Below are 15,722 nucleotides of genomic sequence, written 5' to 3'. Positions count from 1 at the left end.
ACCTCCCCCAATCACCAGCCCACTCTTTGCGGGGGTGTAAAAGTCCGGTCATTGGATGGGTGGTGAGTTGAGCTAATGTACCAGGACCTAAGTTTATATTGTACAGAAATATTCAACTTGATATCTATCGGGTATGGATTACCTTAGTATTATAAAATGAACAAGTAATTTGCTCATGATTTTTGTTCAATAAGTATAATTTATTCATAAAATTTGTAAATGTTCAAACTAAACATTACATAAAGTGCAATACAGTTCAATTTATTTCAGTACAGTAAATGGCACACTGTGGTGCCTCACTGCACTTACAATTATGGGTCATATTTACAATTTAGCTTTACATTTCATTTCAATCATTCTCTAGCGCAGACAGGGTTTTACACGAGTTCCAGCCCCGCGGTGTACTATGGCAGGAGGGCCTTCGCCTGTGGCTTTTCCCCATTGAGCCTTTGGAGCAGTTTCCCCAAGCTTTAATGCATCCCTCAGCAAGCAGTCCTGGATCTTGGAATGTGCCAGTTTGGCACACCCGGTCTTGGACAACTCCTTGCTCTGGAAAGTCAACAAGTTTCGGGAAAACCAAAGAGCGTTTTTCACTGAGTTGATGGTCCTCCAGCAGCAGTTGATGTTTGTCTCGGTGTGCGTCCCTGGGAACAGCTCATAGAGCACAGACTCCTGTGTTATGGTGCTGCTTGGGATGAACTGCAACAAAAGTCACTGCATCTCTTCCCTTTCTTTGTAAAGGCACATTCCAGGAAGAGGTGGGCGATGGTCTCTTCCACACCGCAGCCACGTCGAGGGCAGTGTATGGTGGCGCTGTGATTCTGAATGTCCATGAAGGATCTGCCAGGGAAGGCCCTTCTCATTACCAGCCAAGCTAGTCTCGTTGCTTGTTTGAAAGTTCTGGCAATGAGGCATTCTGCCAAATGACTTTGACAGTCTGCTCAGGGACCTTCTGACAGGATCCACCATCTCCTTGCCCTGCAGGGCCTCAAGAATGTTACGTGTAGACCACTGCCTGATGGACTTGTGGTCAAAGGTGTTTTTCTGCACAAATCTTTCTACAAGGGATTCAGCCATTTAGCTTCCTTTTGTGCTGTGACTCTGTAAATCTATATCAGCATCTATGTGGAATTGCAAAGAACTTGTGAACAATCTCTTGTTACAGATTTGGCTGGCAGCTCCAAGAGGCAGGCCACTGTCCTAATGGAATGGCGGTCTAGGCAGCAACCTCATTATTGGCTGCCGCTAGTAAAATCCCCTCTGTGGTCCCGCCGTTCGCCCGCTTGCTGGCGTTCTTGCCTATTTGTCTGTTTCGATTTCCAAAATCATTTCTAAAAGTTTTGGACTATTTGAGTTCCCTTGTTTAAATTTTAGTTTTATGTTAACACTGTTCACAAAAATGCAGTAATTTTAGTTGGCAACTATTCTTCTCCTGTGAGAGTGACTAAAACAACACTGCTAAAGAACCTAATTTCCGGTTTGATTCTCTCTCCATCATTGCTTTTCAGCATCGTTTCCTAAATAGCACTGGCTTCTAGCGAGGATAGGATTCCAGCTATATTTTGTATCTAGAGTTGTATACATTGCCTCATTAAAGCATTAGATGTGATGCAGAGATATTTAAATAAACACCCAGCACAGGGTTCCATTCTTCATGCCTTTCACTATGACCTGTTAGGTTAAATGCCAAGTTATTATAATGCTACAGTCCAAAAGAGCTGTCAGCAATTTCACAGAATGGTTACAGCGCAGAAGGAGGCCATTCGGCCCATCATGTCTGCAACAGCTCTCTGAAAGAGCAACTCCCTCAGTTCCACTCCCCTGCCTTCTCCCCATAACCCTGCACATTCTTCCTTTTCATATAACTCTCTAATTCCCTTCTGAATGCTTCAATTGAACCTGCCTCCACCACGTTCTCAGGCAGCACATTCTAGACCTTAATCACTCACTGCGTGAAAAAGATTTTCCTCATGTCACAACACTTTTGCTTCTCTAACCAAATACTTTAAATCTGTGCCCTCTCATTCTCGATCCTTTCACGAATGGGAACAGTTTCTCTCTATCTACTCTATCCAGACCCCTCATGATTTTGAATACCTCTATCAAATCACCTCTCAGCTTTCTCTTCTCCAAGGAAAACAGTCCTAACTTCTCCAATCTATCTTCATAACTGAAATTCCTCATCCCTGGAACCATTCTCGTGAATCTTTTCTGTACTCTCTCCAATGCCCTCACGTGTTTCCTAAAGTGCGGCACCCAGAATTGGACGAAATACTCCAGCTGAGTAGAGCTTCCTTGCTCTTGTACTCTATGCCACTATGAATAAAACTCAGGATACTGTATGCTTTATTAACTGCTCTCTCAACCTGTCCTGCCACCTTCAATGACGATGCACAGATACACCCAGCTCCCTCTGCTCCTGCACCTCCTTTAGAATTGCACCCTTTATTTTATATTGTCTCCCCATGTTCTTCCTACCAAAATGAATCACTTCACATTTCTCTGCATTGAACTTCATCTGTCACCTGTCTGCCCATTCCATTAACTTGTGGATGTCCTTTTGAAGTACTACATTATCCTCCTCACAGTTCACAGTGGTTCCAAGTTTCATATCATCTGCAAACTTTGAAATTGTGCTCTGTACACCAAGATCTAGGTCATTAATATATATCAGGAAAAGCAAGGGTCCCAACACTGATCCCTGGGGAACATAGAAACATAGAAAATAGGAGCAGGAGTAGGTCATTTGGCCCTTTAGGCTTGCTCCGCCATTCAAACAAGATCATGGCTGATCATCTCATTCAGTACCCTGTTCCCACTTTCTCCCCATATCCCTTGATCCCTTTGGCATTAAGAAATATATCTATCTCCTTCTTGAATATATTTAATGATCTGGCCACCACTGCCTTCTGCAGTAGAGAATTCCACAGATTCACCACCCTCTGAGTGAAGAAATTTCTCCTCATTTCGGTTCTAAATGGCATACCCCGTATCCTGAGACTGTGACCCCTGGTCCTGGACTCCCCAGCCATCAGGAACATCCTCCCTGCATCTAGCCTGTCTGATCCAGTTAGAATTTTATAGGTTTATATGAGATCCCCTCTCATTCTTCTAAACTCTAGTGAATATAGGCCTAGTCAACCCAATCTTTCCTCATATGTCAATCCTGCCATCCCAGGAATCAACCTAGTAAATCTTCTTTGCACTCTCTCCATGGCAAGAACATCCTTCCTCAGGTAAGGAGACCAAAACTGCGCACAATACTCCAGATGTGGTCTCACCAAGGCCCTGTTTAACTGTAGTAAGACAACATGCTTGCTCCAGTACTAAATCCTCTTGCAATGAAGGCCAACATACCATTCGCCTTCCTAAATGCTTGCTGCACCTGAATGCTTGCTTCCAGCGACTGGTGTACAAGGACACCCAAGTCTCATTGCACCTCCCCCTTTCCCAATCTATCACCATTCAGATAATAATCTGCCTTTCTGTTTTTACAACCAAAGTGGATAACCTCACATTTATCCACATTATCATGCATCTGCCATTTATTTGCCCACTCACCCAACTTGTCCAAATCACATTGGAGCCTCTTTTCATCCTCCTCACAGCTCACATTTCACATTCCCCCCCAGCTTTGTGTCGTCTGCAAACTTGGAAATGTTACATTTAGTTCCCTCACCCAAGTCATTAATATATATTGTGAATAGCTGGGGCCCAGGCACTGATCCCTCCGGTACCCCACTAGTCACTGCCTGCCACCCGGAAAAAGACCCGTTTATTCCTACTCTCTGTTTCCTGTCAATTCTCAATCCATGCCAGTATATTACCCCCAATTCCATGTGCTTTAATTTTGCACACTAACCTCTTATGTGGGACTTTATCAAAAGCCTTCTGAAAATCCAAATACACCACATCCACTGGTTCTCCCTTATCTATTCTACTAGTTACATCCTCAAAAACTCCAGTAGATTTGTTAAGCATGACTTGCCTTTCGTAAACTCATGCTGACTTTGTCCAATCCCGTTTATGCTTTCCAGGTGTTCTGCTATCACATCCTTTATAATAGACTCTAGTATTTTCCCCACTACTGATGTAAGACTAACTGGCCTGCAGTTCACTGTTTTTTCTCTCCGTCCACTACAAACCTTCCTCCAGCCCGAAAAACATCCATTAACGACTACTCTTTGTTTCCTGTCACTCAGCCAATTTTGTATCCATGTTGCTACCGTCCCTTTTATTCCATGAGCTACAAGTTTGCTCACAAGTCTGTTGTGTGGCACTGTATCAAATGCCTTTTGAAAGTCCATGTACACCACATCAACAGCATTGCCCTCAGCAACCCTGTTACCCCTTTAAAAAAGTCCAGCAAGTTAGTTAAACATGATTTTCCCTTAAGAAATCCATGCTGGCTTTCCTTAATTGACTCGCGTTTGACCATGTGCCTATTGATTTTGTCCCGAATTATTTTTTCTGGAAGTTTTCCCACTACCAGTGTTAAACTGATTGGCCTGTAGTTGCTGGGCTTATCTTTTCGCAACTGTTACTATCTTTATTGTGGAGCCCTGCATCTGTTTTTTTTTATTCATTCATGGGATGTGGGCGTCGCTGGCTGGGCCAGCATTTATTGCCCATCCCTAATTGCCCTTGAGAAGGTGGCGGTGAGCTATCTTCTTGAACCGCTGCACTCCATGTCAGGTAGGGACACCAACTGTGCTGTTAGGAAGGGAGTTCCAGGATCTTGACCCAGCCACCATGAAGGAACGGCAATATAGTTCCAAGTCAGGATGATGTGTGACTTGGACGGGAACCTGCAGGTGGTGGTATTCCCATGCACTTGCTGCCCTTGTCCTTCTAGTTGGTAGAGGTCGCGGGTTTGGAAGGTGTTGTCTAAGGAGCCTTGGTGCGTTGCTGCAGTGTTATCTTGTAGATGGTACACACTGCTGCCAGTGTGCGTCAGTGGTGGAGGGAATGAATGTTTGTAAATGGGGTGTCAATCAAGCAGGCTGCTTTGTCCTGGATAGTGTCGAGCTTCTTGAGTGTTGTTGGAGCTGCACCCATCCAGGCAAGTGGAGAGTATTCCATCACACCTCTTGACTTATGCCTTGTTGATGGTGGACAGGCTGTGGTGGACAGGGAGTCAGGAGGTGAGTTACTCGCTGCAGCATTCCTAGCCTCTTACCTGCTCTTGTAGCCACGGTATTTATATGGCTACTCCAGTTCAGTTTCTGGTCAATGGTAACCCCCAGCATGTTGATAGTGGGGGATTCAGCGATCATAATGCCATTGAATGTCAAGGGGAGATCGTTATATTCTCTCTTGTTGGAGATGGTCTTTGCCTGGCACTTGTGTGGTGCAAATGTTACTTGCCACTTATCAGCCCAAGCCTGGATATTGTCCAGGTCTTGCTGCATTTCTACACGGTCTGCTTCAGTATCTGAGGAGTCGCGAATGGTGCTGAACATTGTGCAATCATCAGTGAACATACCCATTTTGACTTATGATTGAAGGAAGGTCATTGATGAAGCAGCTGAAAATGGTTGGGCCTAGGACACTACCCTGAGGAACTCCTGCAGTGATGTCCTGGAGCTTAGATGACTGACCTGCAACAACCACAATCATCTTCCTTTGTGCTAGGTATGACTCCTACCAGCGGAGAGTTTTCTCCCTTGATTCCCATTGACTTCAGTTTTGCTAGGGCTCCTTGATGCCATACCTGGTCAAATGCTGCCTTGACATCAAGGGCAGTCACTCTCATCTCACCTCTTTTGTCCATGTTTGAACCAAGGCTGTATTGAGGTCAGGAGCTGAGAAGCCCTGGCGGAACCCAAAATGAGCGTCACTGAGCAGGTTATTTTTTATTTATTTAGAGATACAGCACTGAAACAGGCCCTTCAGCCCACCGAGTCTGTGCCAACCAACAACCACCCATTTATACTAATCCTACATTAATCCCATACCACATCCCCACCATTCTCCTACCACCTACCCGAGGGGCAATTTACCTATCAACGTGCAAGTCTTTGGCTCTGGGAGGAAACGAGAGCACCCAGCGAAAACCCACATGGTCACAGGGAGAACTTGCAAACTCCGCACAGGCAGTACCCAGAACTGAACCCGGGTCCCTGGAGCTGTGAGGCTGCGGTGCTAACCACTGTGCCGCTTAATAGCACTGCCAATGACACCTTCCATCACTTTACTGATGATTGAGAGTAGACTGATGGGGTGGTAATTCACCGGGTTGGACTTTTTGAGGACAGGGCATAACTGGGCAATTTTCCACATTGCTGGGTAGATGCCAATGTTGTAGCTGTACTGGAACAGCTTGGCTAGGGGCGCAGCAAGTTCTGGAGCGCAGGTCTTCAGTACTATTGCCAGAATATTGTCAGGGCCCATAGCTTTTGCAGTATCCAGTGCCTTCAGTCGTTTCTTGATATCACGCGGAGTGAATTGAATTGGCTGAAGTCTGGCATCTGTGATGCTGGGGACTACAGGAGGAGGCCAAGATGGATAATCAACGGCACTTCTGCCTGAAGATTGTTGCAAATGCTTCAGCCTGATCTTTCGCACTGATGTGCTGGGCTCCCCCATCATTGAGGATGGGGATATTTGTGGAGCCACCTCCTCCGGTTAGTTGTTTAATTATCCACCACCATTCATGGTTGGATGTGGCAGGACTGCAGAGCTTAGATCTGATCCATTGGTTATGGGATCGCTTATCTCTGTCTATCACCTGCTGCTTACACAGTTTGGCATGCAAGTAGTCCTGGGTTGTAGCTTCACCAGGTTGTCACCTCATTTTGAGGTATGCCTGGTGCTGTTCCTGGCATGCCCTCCTGCACTCTTCATTGAACCAGTGTTGGTCCCCCGGCTTGATGGTAATGGTAGAGGGTATATGCCGGGCTATGAGGTTACAGGTTGTGATTGAGTGCAATTCTGCTGCTGCTGATGGCCCACAGCGCCTCATGGATGCCCAGTTTTGCATTGCTAGACCTGTTCGAAATCTATCCCATTTAGCACAGTGGTAGTGCCACACAACACGATATAGGGTATCCTCAATGTGAAGGCAGGACTTCGTCTCCACAAGGACTGTATGGTGGTCACTCCTACCAATACTGGCATTTGCCAGTCATTAGCACTAGTCCAGAGGAATCCAAAGTTTTCAGATCATTTATTTTGGAAATACACAGCTTTTGTGGACGAATGAAACCCACAGATTCCATTTCATCTCCCCAGTGATCCTCCTGGCCTTGCCTCACTATTTACCACTGCAGCAGCTCTGATTTGTTTCAAGGTACATGCTTATTTGTATAATTATTTTAAATGCACAACAATGTATTAAGTTACATTAGAAATCCCACAGAGTTTCCACTGTTACTTCAAGGCAGTTATCAATAAAGGAAGGGCAGAAGAATTTGCCAAAGTTGTTTTTATAATGATCCCATTAAATGAACTTTAAATAATCCTGGAAACAAATGAATTACTTTGTAATTGTTGTTCTATTGTGTTACAGGGAGCAGGTCCTCAAAGCTAAAGCAAGATGAAACTGAATATTCTGATCAGTCTGTGCATAGATATCTGAAGAACAGAAGAATGCAACAGCTCTGTGGGCCACAGAACTCGAATATGAAAGTGACATAATGTGCAATATGTCCTTTGTATTTGAATATATACGTTTAACTGTACACCGTATTAGTTGCAGAAATAAGTGTTAAATCCCAGAGGTCTTATTGTATATGAATGCTGAGGGTGCAAGCAGAAGCAAGATGTACTTGTTGCAAAATGTACTTCCAAAATTTAACATACAGCTCTATTACAATAAACACTTATCTTTCAAACATGAGCAAATAAAAACCATTGCAGCAACTATGCTAAACTTTAGAAAGTGGGCGCTTGCCAGTTTTTTTTCCGGTACTTTTTTAAAAACCAAAGGGAATCTTCAACACACCAAAGGAGTGGGATAATTTAGAGTTACTCAGAGTGAATTCCAAGTATAATGGTGTAATTAAGTATTTTATAGTCATGTGCAATAGTGCACATGGAGAAAAATGGTCAATGTGTGCAGCAAAATTGTAATTTTTTTTAACTGGATTAACCATGTCACTAAACTTACTGCCAAGAGTAATTCTTCCTCCCATTGTAAAATTTGTTTGCAATCTTGTTTTTGAGCTTGTACTTGCACTGAGACAAATGGTTTTGGTTGTTTTTAACTTTTCACAATGATACACACAGCAATCATTGATTGATATTCCAGCCAGGTTCTGAATAATTGCTGTAACTCAAAAATTCATCTCATTCTCCCATTGGGACCTCAGTAGAACTGCTGATCCAAACTCAAAATTATGACAAGACCAGGATTTTATCTTAGTGTATTGTAAATATTGTGAATTTTCTACGTTCCCCCGTTTTCCAATTAAGAAAATAAAACTAGAATTAATTTTCAACTTGCCACCGGAGTATAACACTGGTATTGTGGATCAGACACCCTCAATCAATGGAAAGTAAAATTGGACAGTCTCAATAACAGGTACCTAACCCACAATGCAAGTTTTATGCCCAAACTGTAAGTTGAAAATGACAACCAACTCCCACCCCCACCATTTCAATGGATTGTCTGCATATATATTATGGGCCAGTACACTGAAAAAAGTATTGTGTAAACTCCCAACCTTCCATTATCAATTCTTCCTCCTGCCCACAGATTATCCTCTCACCTTCTACTGCTATCTCCTTTGAATAAAATAACACCAGCATACAAATATATTTTTCTTATTTTAATATGATGATACAATAATGGCATTAATAAGCACTTAGCTAATTACCCTTAGCATAACCCTGGTCTTTCATTTTTTTTTAGAGATACAGCACTGAAACAGGCCCTTCGGCCCACCGAGTCTGTGCCGACCAACAACCACCCATTTATACTAACCCTACAGTAATCCCATATTCCCTATCACCTCCCTACACTAGGGGCAATTTACAACGGCCAATTTACCTATCAGCTGCAAGTCTTTGGATGTGGGAGGAAACCGGAGCACCCGGCGAAAACCCACGCAGACACAGGGAGAACTTGCAAACTCCGCACAGGCAGTACCCAGAATCGAACCTGAGTCCCTGGAGCTGTGAGGCTGCGGTGCTAACCACTGCGCCACTGTGCCGCCCTGTGTCTTGTTTGGTCAGCTGACAAAAATCAGTCTGTGTGCTCCTGCAAATTTCAGTGTGTAACTATTTATTTTCACATGTCGGCCTATATTCGGGATTGTTGTACAAGGGTCAGATTTTCTGGGAGTCTCCCACAATCAGCTATTCATCCTCTAGGCAGTGCTGCTGGCAGCCTGGGAGGAGAGCTGGTTTTATGGGCAGTTTGCCAATCAGTTGTTTGCCCCCTGCTGCACTTCCAGTTACAAATGCTAAGTTCAGTTTCTCCTGAGTGAGTTTAGTCTACACTGTATGATTTCTTCAGCCTTACCAGTAGAAATCTGGCCAGTCAGGACTCACTTTGCACTTTGAATGGTTTGATGGTGGCTTCACTTTTAAGCACATCATTGAAATTGCACACCCTGTTTAACTGACAACACTGCCAAATTTTGAAAGACAATTTTATTACAGCTGCTAGACCCAAAGTATTTACTCTCCTGTGCAATTATCATCTGAGTTTTGAAATCAGAAACAAGGATGAAATTTAAAAACTGTCTGCATCATTTACTTGTCAAAGTTGTATAAAAAGCTGGGGCAATAATATAATGATATCTGCAGACTGTGGGCACATGTGATCAGATGTCATGTGACTGAATATCATATGATCAGACCTCCAGGAGTACATCAAAGCTGAGTTGGCAACTCTAGCTGGGACTGTTCAAAGAAGTTGTTGGCAAGCTTTTGCTGGATTTCGACAAGTCACAGACTGTTCAGTGGGAAAGGGATTGCTTACACAAGGAAGGGAGCAGCCAGGATTCAGTTGGAGAATCAAACGCTTATATCAACCGACGTCTGTGGTTTATGGGAGCATTGTTGAGCCTGGTCTCAGGTCAGATTTAAAATGACACAAAAGCGAATGTTGGAAATCGGAAATAAAAACAGAAAATGCTGGAAATACTCAGGTCAGGCAATATGTGATTAACCCTGATGAAAGGTCTTAAAATAGTAACTCTTTCTCTCTGCCTAGCCTACCGAGTATTTCCAGCATTTTCTGTTTTTATTTCCGATTTGAAGTGAGTTTGGATTTCAGCCTGAATCTGCATTACTCTGCGTAATATGGGTTCTACAGGTGAGATGTACTGCATTATAGCTCCCTGACTTTCCATCGAGTTCTGATAGATCAGATTATGAACCAAATACAATGAGCATTACATGCACATTACAAGACAACCATTAGCCTTTCAGCCACTGCCACTTTAAATTCTTTGGACAAAACTTATTGCACAACAGTATCCAAATACAGCTTGTATTAATGCTAATATTTTTATTCCCAAACTGCAAATTTTTCCAACGCAAGACAAGACAGTATGTGGGCATCCTTGTCAGGTGCAAATGCAAGTCAGTTAACATTGGTACCATTCACAGTTTAAGCTACAGCAATTTAAAATTGACCAGCTGTTTTATAAATAGTTGAGAGCAAAATAATATCCACAAATATATTTGTGGATGAAGTGCTGCACACGTACTTCAGCAGTTCAACATTTTAATTTTTAATAAAGACCACTGTTTTAAGTGCTCAACATCTATCCTTCACTTGAATAATACTTTCCACAAATATTGGCTCACATAGGGCTGTCGAACAAGAACAGAATCTGGGAGCTCCACCCCACTAGCGAAACAGCAGCAGAGCAAGACACCTTCCACCTGTAACTTGAGCCATAGACCCTCCCAAATCTCAGGGATGGGTTAATTTTCGCAATTAGGGCAGAGAAGTACGAACATACGAATTAGGAGCAGCAGTAGGCCACTCGGCCCCTCAAGCCTACTCTGCCATTCCATAAGTTCATGGCTGAACGGATTACTCCACATTACCACCTACCCCCGATAACCTTTCACCCCCTTGTTTATCAAGAATCTGTCTACCTCAGCCTTAAACATATTCGAAGACTCTGCATCCACCGCCTTTCGAGGGAGTTCCAAAGACTCACGACCCTCTGACAGAAAAAATTCTCCTCATCTCTGAATTAAATAGGTGACCCCTTATTTTTAAACAGTGACCCCTGGTTCTAGATTCTTCCACAAGGGGAAACATCCTTTCCATAGCCACCCTGTCAAGACCCCTCAGGATCTTATATGTTTCAATCAAGTCGCCTCTTACTCTTCTAAATTCCAGTGGATATAAGCCTAGCCTGTCCAATCTTTCCTCATAAGATAACCTGCCCATTCCAGGTATCAGTCTAGTAAACCTTCTCTGAACTGCTTCCAACACATTTACATCCTTCCGTAAATAAGGAAACCAATACTGTACATGGTACTCCAGATGTGGTCTCACCAATGCCCTGTATAGCTGAAGCATAACCTCCCTACTTTTGTATTCAATTCCCCTTGTGATAAATGATAGCATTCTATTAGCTTTCCTAATTATATGCTGTACCTGCATACTAAGCTTTTGCGATTCATGCAGCAGGACACCCAGATCCCTCTGCATCTCAGAGGTATGCAATCTCTCATCATTTAGATAATATCCTACTTTGTTATTCTTCCTGCCAAAATGGGCAACTTCGCATTTTCCCACATTATACTCCATCTGCCAGATTTTTGCTGACTCACTTAACCTATCTATATCGCTTTGTAGCCTCCTTATGTCCTCTTCACAACCTATCTTTGTGTCCTCTGCAAAATTAGCAAACATACCTTCGATCACTTCATCTAAGTCATTTATATAAATTGTAAAAAGTTGAGGCCCCAGCACAGATCCCTGTCGCACACCACTCATTTCATCTTGCCAACCAGAAAATGACCCTTTTATGCTTACTCTGTTTCCTGTTAGCTGGCCAATCTTCTATCCATGCCAATATGTTACCCCCTACACCATGAGCTTTTACTTTTTGCAATAACCTTTGATGTGGCACCATATCAAATGCCTTCAGTAAATCTAAATACAATACATCCACCGGTTTCCCTTCATGCACAGCACATGTAACTCCCTCAAAGAACTCCAATAAATTGGTTAAACATTTTTTTTTATTCATTCATGGGATGTGGGCGACGCAGGCCAGGCCAGCATTTATTGCCCATCCCTAATTGCCCTTGAGAAGGTGGTGGTGAGCTGCCTTCTTGAACCGCTGCAGTCCATTTGGGGTAGGTATACCCACAGTGCTGTTAGGAAGGGAGTTCCAGGATTTTGACCCAGCGACAGTGAAGGAACGGCGATATAGTTCCAAGTCAGGATGGTGTGTGACTTGGAGGGAAACATGCAGGCAGTGGTGTTCCCATGTATTTGCTGCCTTTGTCCTCTAGTTGGTAGAGGTCGCGGGTTTGGAAGGTGCTGTCTAAGGAGCCTCGGTGCATTGTTGCAGTGCATCTTGTAGATGGTACACATTGCTGCGACTGTGCGTCGGTGGTGGAGGGAGTGAATGTTTGTAGATGGGGTGCCAATCAAGCGGGCTGCTTTGTCCTGGATGGTGTCGAGCTTCTTGAGTGTTGTTGGAGCTGCACCCATCCAGGCAAGTGGAGAGTATTCCATCACACTCCTGACTTGTGCCTTGTTGATGGTGGACAGGCTTTGGGGAGTCAGGAGGTGAGTTACCCGCCACTAGGATTCCTAGCCTCTGACCTGCTTTTGTAGCCAAGGTATTTATATGGCTACTCCTGTTCAGTTTCTGGTCAATGGTAGCCCCTTGGATGTTGATAGCGGGGGAATGCTGTTGAATGTCAAGGGGAGATGGTTAGATTCTCTCTTGTTGGAGATGGTCATTGCCTGGAACTTGTGTGGCGCAAATTTTAAATGCCACTTATCAGCCCAAGCCTGGATATTGTCCAGGTCTTGCTGCATTTCTACACGGACTGCTTCAGTTCCCTTTCACAAAACCATGTTGTCTCTGCCTGATTACCTTCAATTTTTCTAAGTGCCCTGCTGTAACATCTTTAATAGCTTCTAACATTTTCCCTAAGACAGATGTTAAGCTAAGTGGCCTGTAGTTTCCTGCTTTCTGTCTCCCTCCCTTTTAGAATAAAGGAGTCACATTCGCTTTTTTCCAGTCTAGATTCCCCGAATCTAGGGAATTTTGGAAAATTAAAACTAACTCATCAACTATCTCACTCGCCACTTCTTTTACGATCCTAGGATGAAGTCCATCAGGACCCGGGGACTTGTCAGCCCGCAGCTCCAACAATTTGGTCAGCACCACTTCCCTGGTGATTGTAATTTTCTTGAGTTCCTCCCTCCCTTCCATTTTCTGACTTACAGCTAATTCTGGGATGTTACTTGTACCCTCTATATTGAAGACCGATGCAAAATACCTGTTCAGTTCATCTGCCATCTCCTTATTAATCATTATTAATTCCCCAGGCTCACTTTCTATAGTACCAACGTTCCACTTTGTTAACTCTTCCTCTTTAAATATTTATAGAAACTCTTACTATCTGTCTTTATATTTCTATCTAGCTTTCTCTTATACTCTAATTTTACCTTCCTTATCAATCTTTTACTCAATCTTTGCTGTTTTTTATATTCTGTCCAATCTTCTGACCTGCCACCCACCTTTTCACAATTATATGCTTTTTCTTTAAGTTTGATCCTATCTTTAACTGTTTTAGTTAAGCACGGATGGCAAGTTGTCCCCTTGGAATTTTTCATTCTCGTTGAAATATATCTATTCTGTGCATTCTGAAATATCCCCTTAAATGTCTGCCACTGCATCTCTATTAACCAATCCCTTAACCTAATTTGCCAGTTTACTTTAGCTAGCTCTGCTTTCATGCCCTCATAACTGCCCTTATTTAAGTTTAAAATACTGGTCTTGGACCCACTCTTCTCTCCCTCAAACTGAATGTAAAATTTAATCAAATTATGATCGCTGATACCTAGGGGTGCCTTAACTATGAGGTCATTAATTAATCCTCTCTTGTTGCACAATACCAGGTCTAGTATAGCCTGCTCTCTGGTTGGCTCCAGAACGTACTGTTTCAAGAAATTTTCCTGAAAACATTCTGTGTACTCCTCATCTAGGCTACCTCTGCCAATCTGATTTTTCCAGTCTATGTGTAGGTTAAAATCCCCCATGATTATTGTCATACCTTTCTGACAAGCTGCCATTACTTCTTCCTTTTCAACCCGTCCTACAGTGTGGTTAACGTTAGTACTCCACTCCCACAAGTGACTTCTTGCCTTTATGATTTCTCATCTCTACCCAAACTGCTTCTACATCCTGGTTTCCTGAACTTAGGTCATCCCTCTCTATTGCGCTAATACCATGATTAATTAACAGAGCCACCCCTCCACCTTTTCCTAGCTTCCTGTCCTTCCTAAATGCCATGTACCCATCAATATTCAGGTCCCAATCCATGTCATCCTGCAGCCATGTCTCTGTAATGGCTATCAGATTCTACTTATTTATTTCTATTTGCGTTCTCAGTTCATCTGTTTTGTTTCAAATGCTACGTGCATTCAAATGCAGAGGCTTTAGTTTTGTTCTTAGGGAAATTATTAGAGAGGATTCTTCGGAACAGGATTTACTCCCATTTGGAAACAAATGGACTTATTAGTGAGAGGCAGCATGGTTTTGTGAAGGGGAGGTCATGTCTCACTAATTTGATTGAGTTTTTTGAGGAAGTGACAAAGATGATTGATGAAGGAAGGGCAGTGGATGTTATCTATATGGACTTCAGTAAAGCCTTTGACAAGGTCCCTCATGGCAGACTGATACAAAAGGTGAAGTCACATGGGATCAGAGGGGAACTGGCAAGATGGATACAGAACTGGCTCGGTCATAGAAGACAGAGGGTAGAAGTGGAAGGGTGCTTTTCTGAATGGAGGGATGTGACTAGTGGTGTTCCGCAGGGATCAGTGCCGGGACCTTTGCCCTTTGTAGTATATATAAATGATTTGGAGGAAAATGTAGCTGGTCTGATTAGTCAGTTTGCGGACGACACAAAGGTTGGTGGAGTTGCGGACAGTGATGAGGATTGTCAGAGGATACAGCAGGATATAGATCGGTTGGAGACTTGGGCGGAGAAATGGCAGATGGAGTTTAATTCGGACAAATGTGAGGTGATGCATTTTGGAAGGTCTCATGCAGGTGGGAAGTATACAGTAAACATAGAACATAGAACATAGAAAAATACAGCACAGAACAGGCCCTTCGGCCCACGATGTTGTGCCGATCCTTTGTCCTCTGTCAAGGACAATTTAATCTATACCCCATCATTCTCCTTTATCCATATACCTATCTAAAAGTAAATGGCAGAACCCTTAGGAGTATTGACAGGCAGAGAGATCTGGGCGTACAGGTCCACAGATCACTGAAAGTGGCAACGCAGGTGGATAAGGTAGTCAAGAAGGCATACGGCATGCTTGCCTTCATCGGTCGGGTCATAGAGTATAAAAATTGGCAAGTCATGCTGCAGCTGTACAGAACTTTAGTCAGGCCACACTTAGAATATTGCGTGCAATTCTGGTTGCCACACTACCAGAAGGACGTGGAGGCTTTGGAGAGAGTACAGAAGAGGTTTACCAGGATGTAGCCTGGTCTGGAGGGCATTAGCTATGAGGAGAGTTTGGATAAACTCAGATTGTTTTCACTGGA

General features: G+C 43.4%; 1 protein-coding gene across 1 annotated transcript in view; it reads left to right on the top strand.

Annotated features, from left to right (window-relative positions):
* Positions 1-7,638, top strand: part of LOC137368790 (coiled-coil domain-containing protein 110-like) — a 47,458-nt gene extending 39,820 nt beyond the window's left edge. Inside the window, exon 5 of the mRNA XM_068028994.1 lies at positions 7,511-7,638. Coding sequence (XP_067885095.1) covers positions 7,511-7,638 — 128 coding nt within the window. The remainder of the gene's footprint in view (positions 1-7,510) is intronic.
* The last annotated feature ends 8,084 nt before the right edge of the window (positions 7,639-15,722 follow it).

The sequence above is a fragment of the Heterodontus francisci genome, chromosome 4, assembly GCF_036365525.1.
Source record: "Heterodontus francisci isolate sHetFra1 chromosome 4, sHetFra1.hap1, whole genome shotgun sequence".
In the NCBI taxonomy this organism is placed as follows: Eukaryota; Metazoa; Chordata; class Chondrichthyes; order Heterodontiformes; family Heterodontidae; genus Heterodontus; species Heterodontus francisci.
The sequence above is the reverse complement of the archived record's forward strand: the minus strand, read 5'-3'. Positions and strand labels throughout refer to the sequence as shown.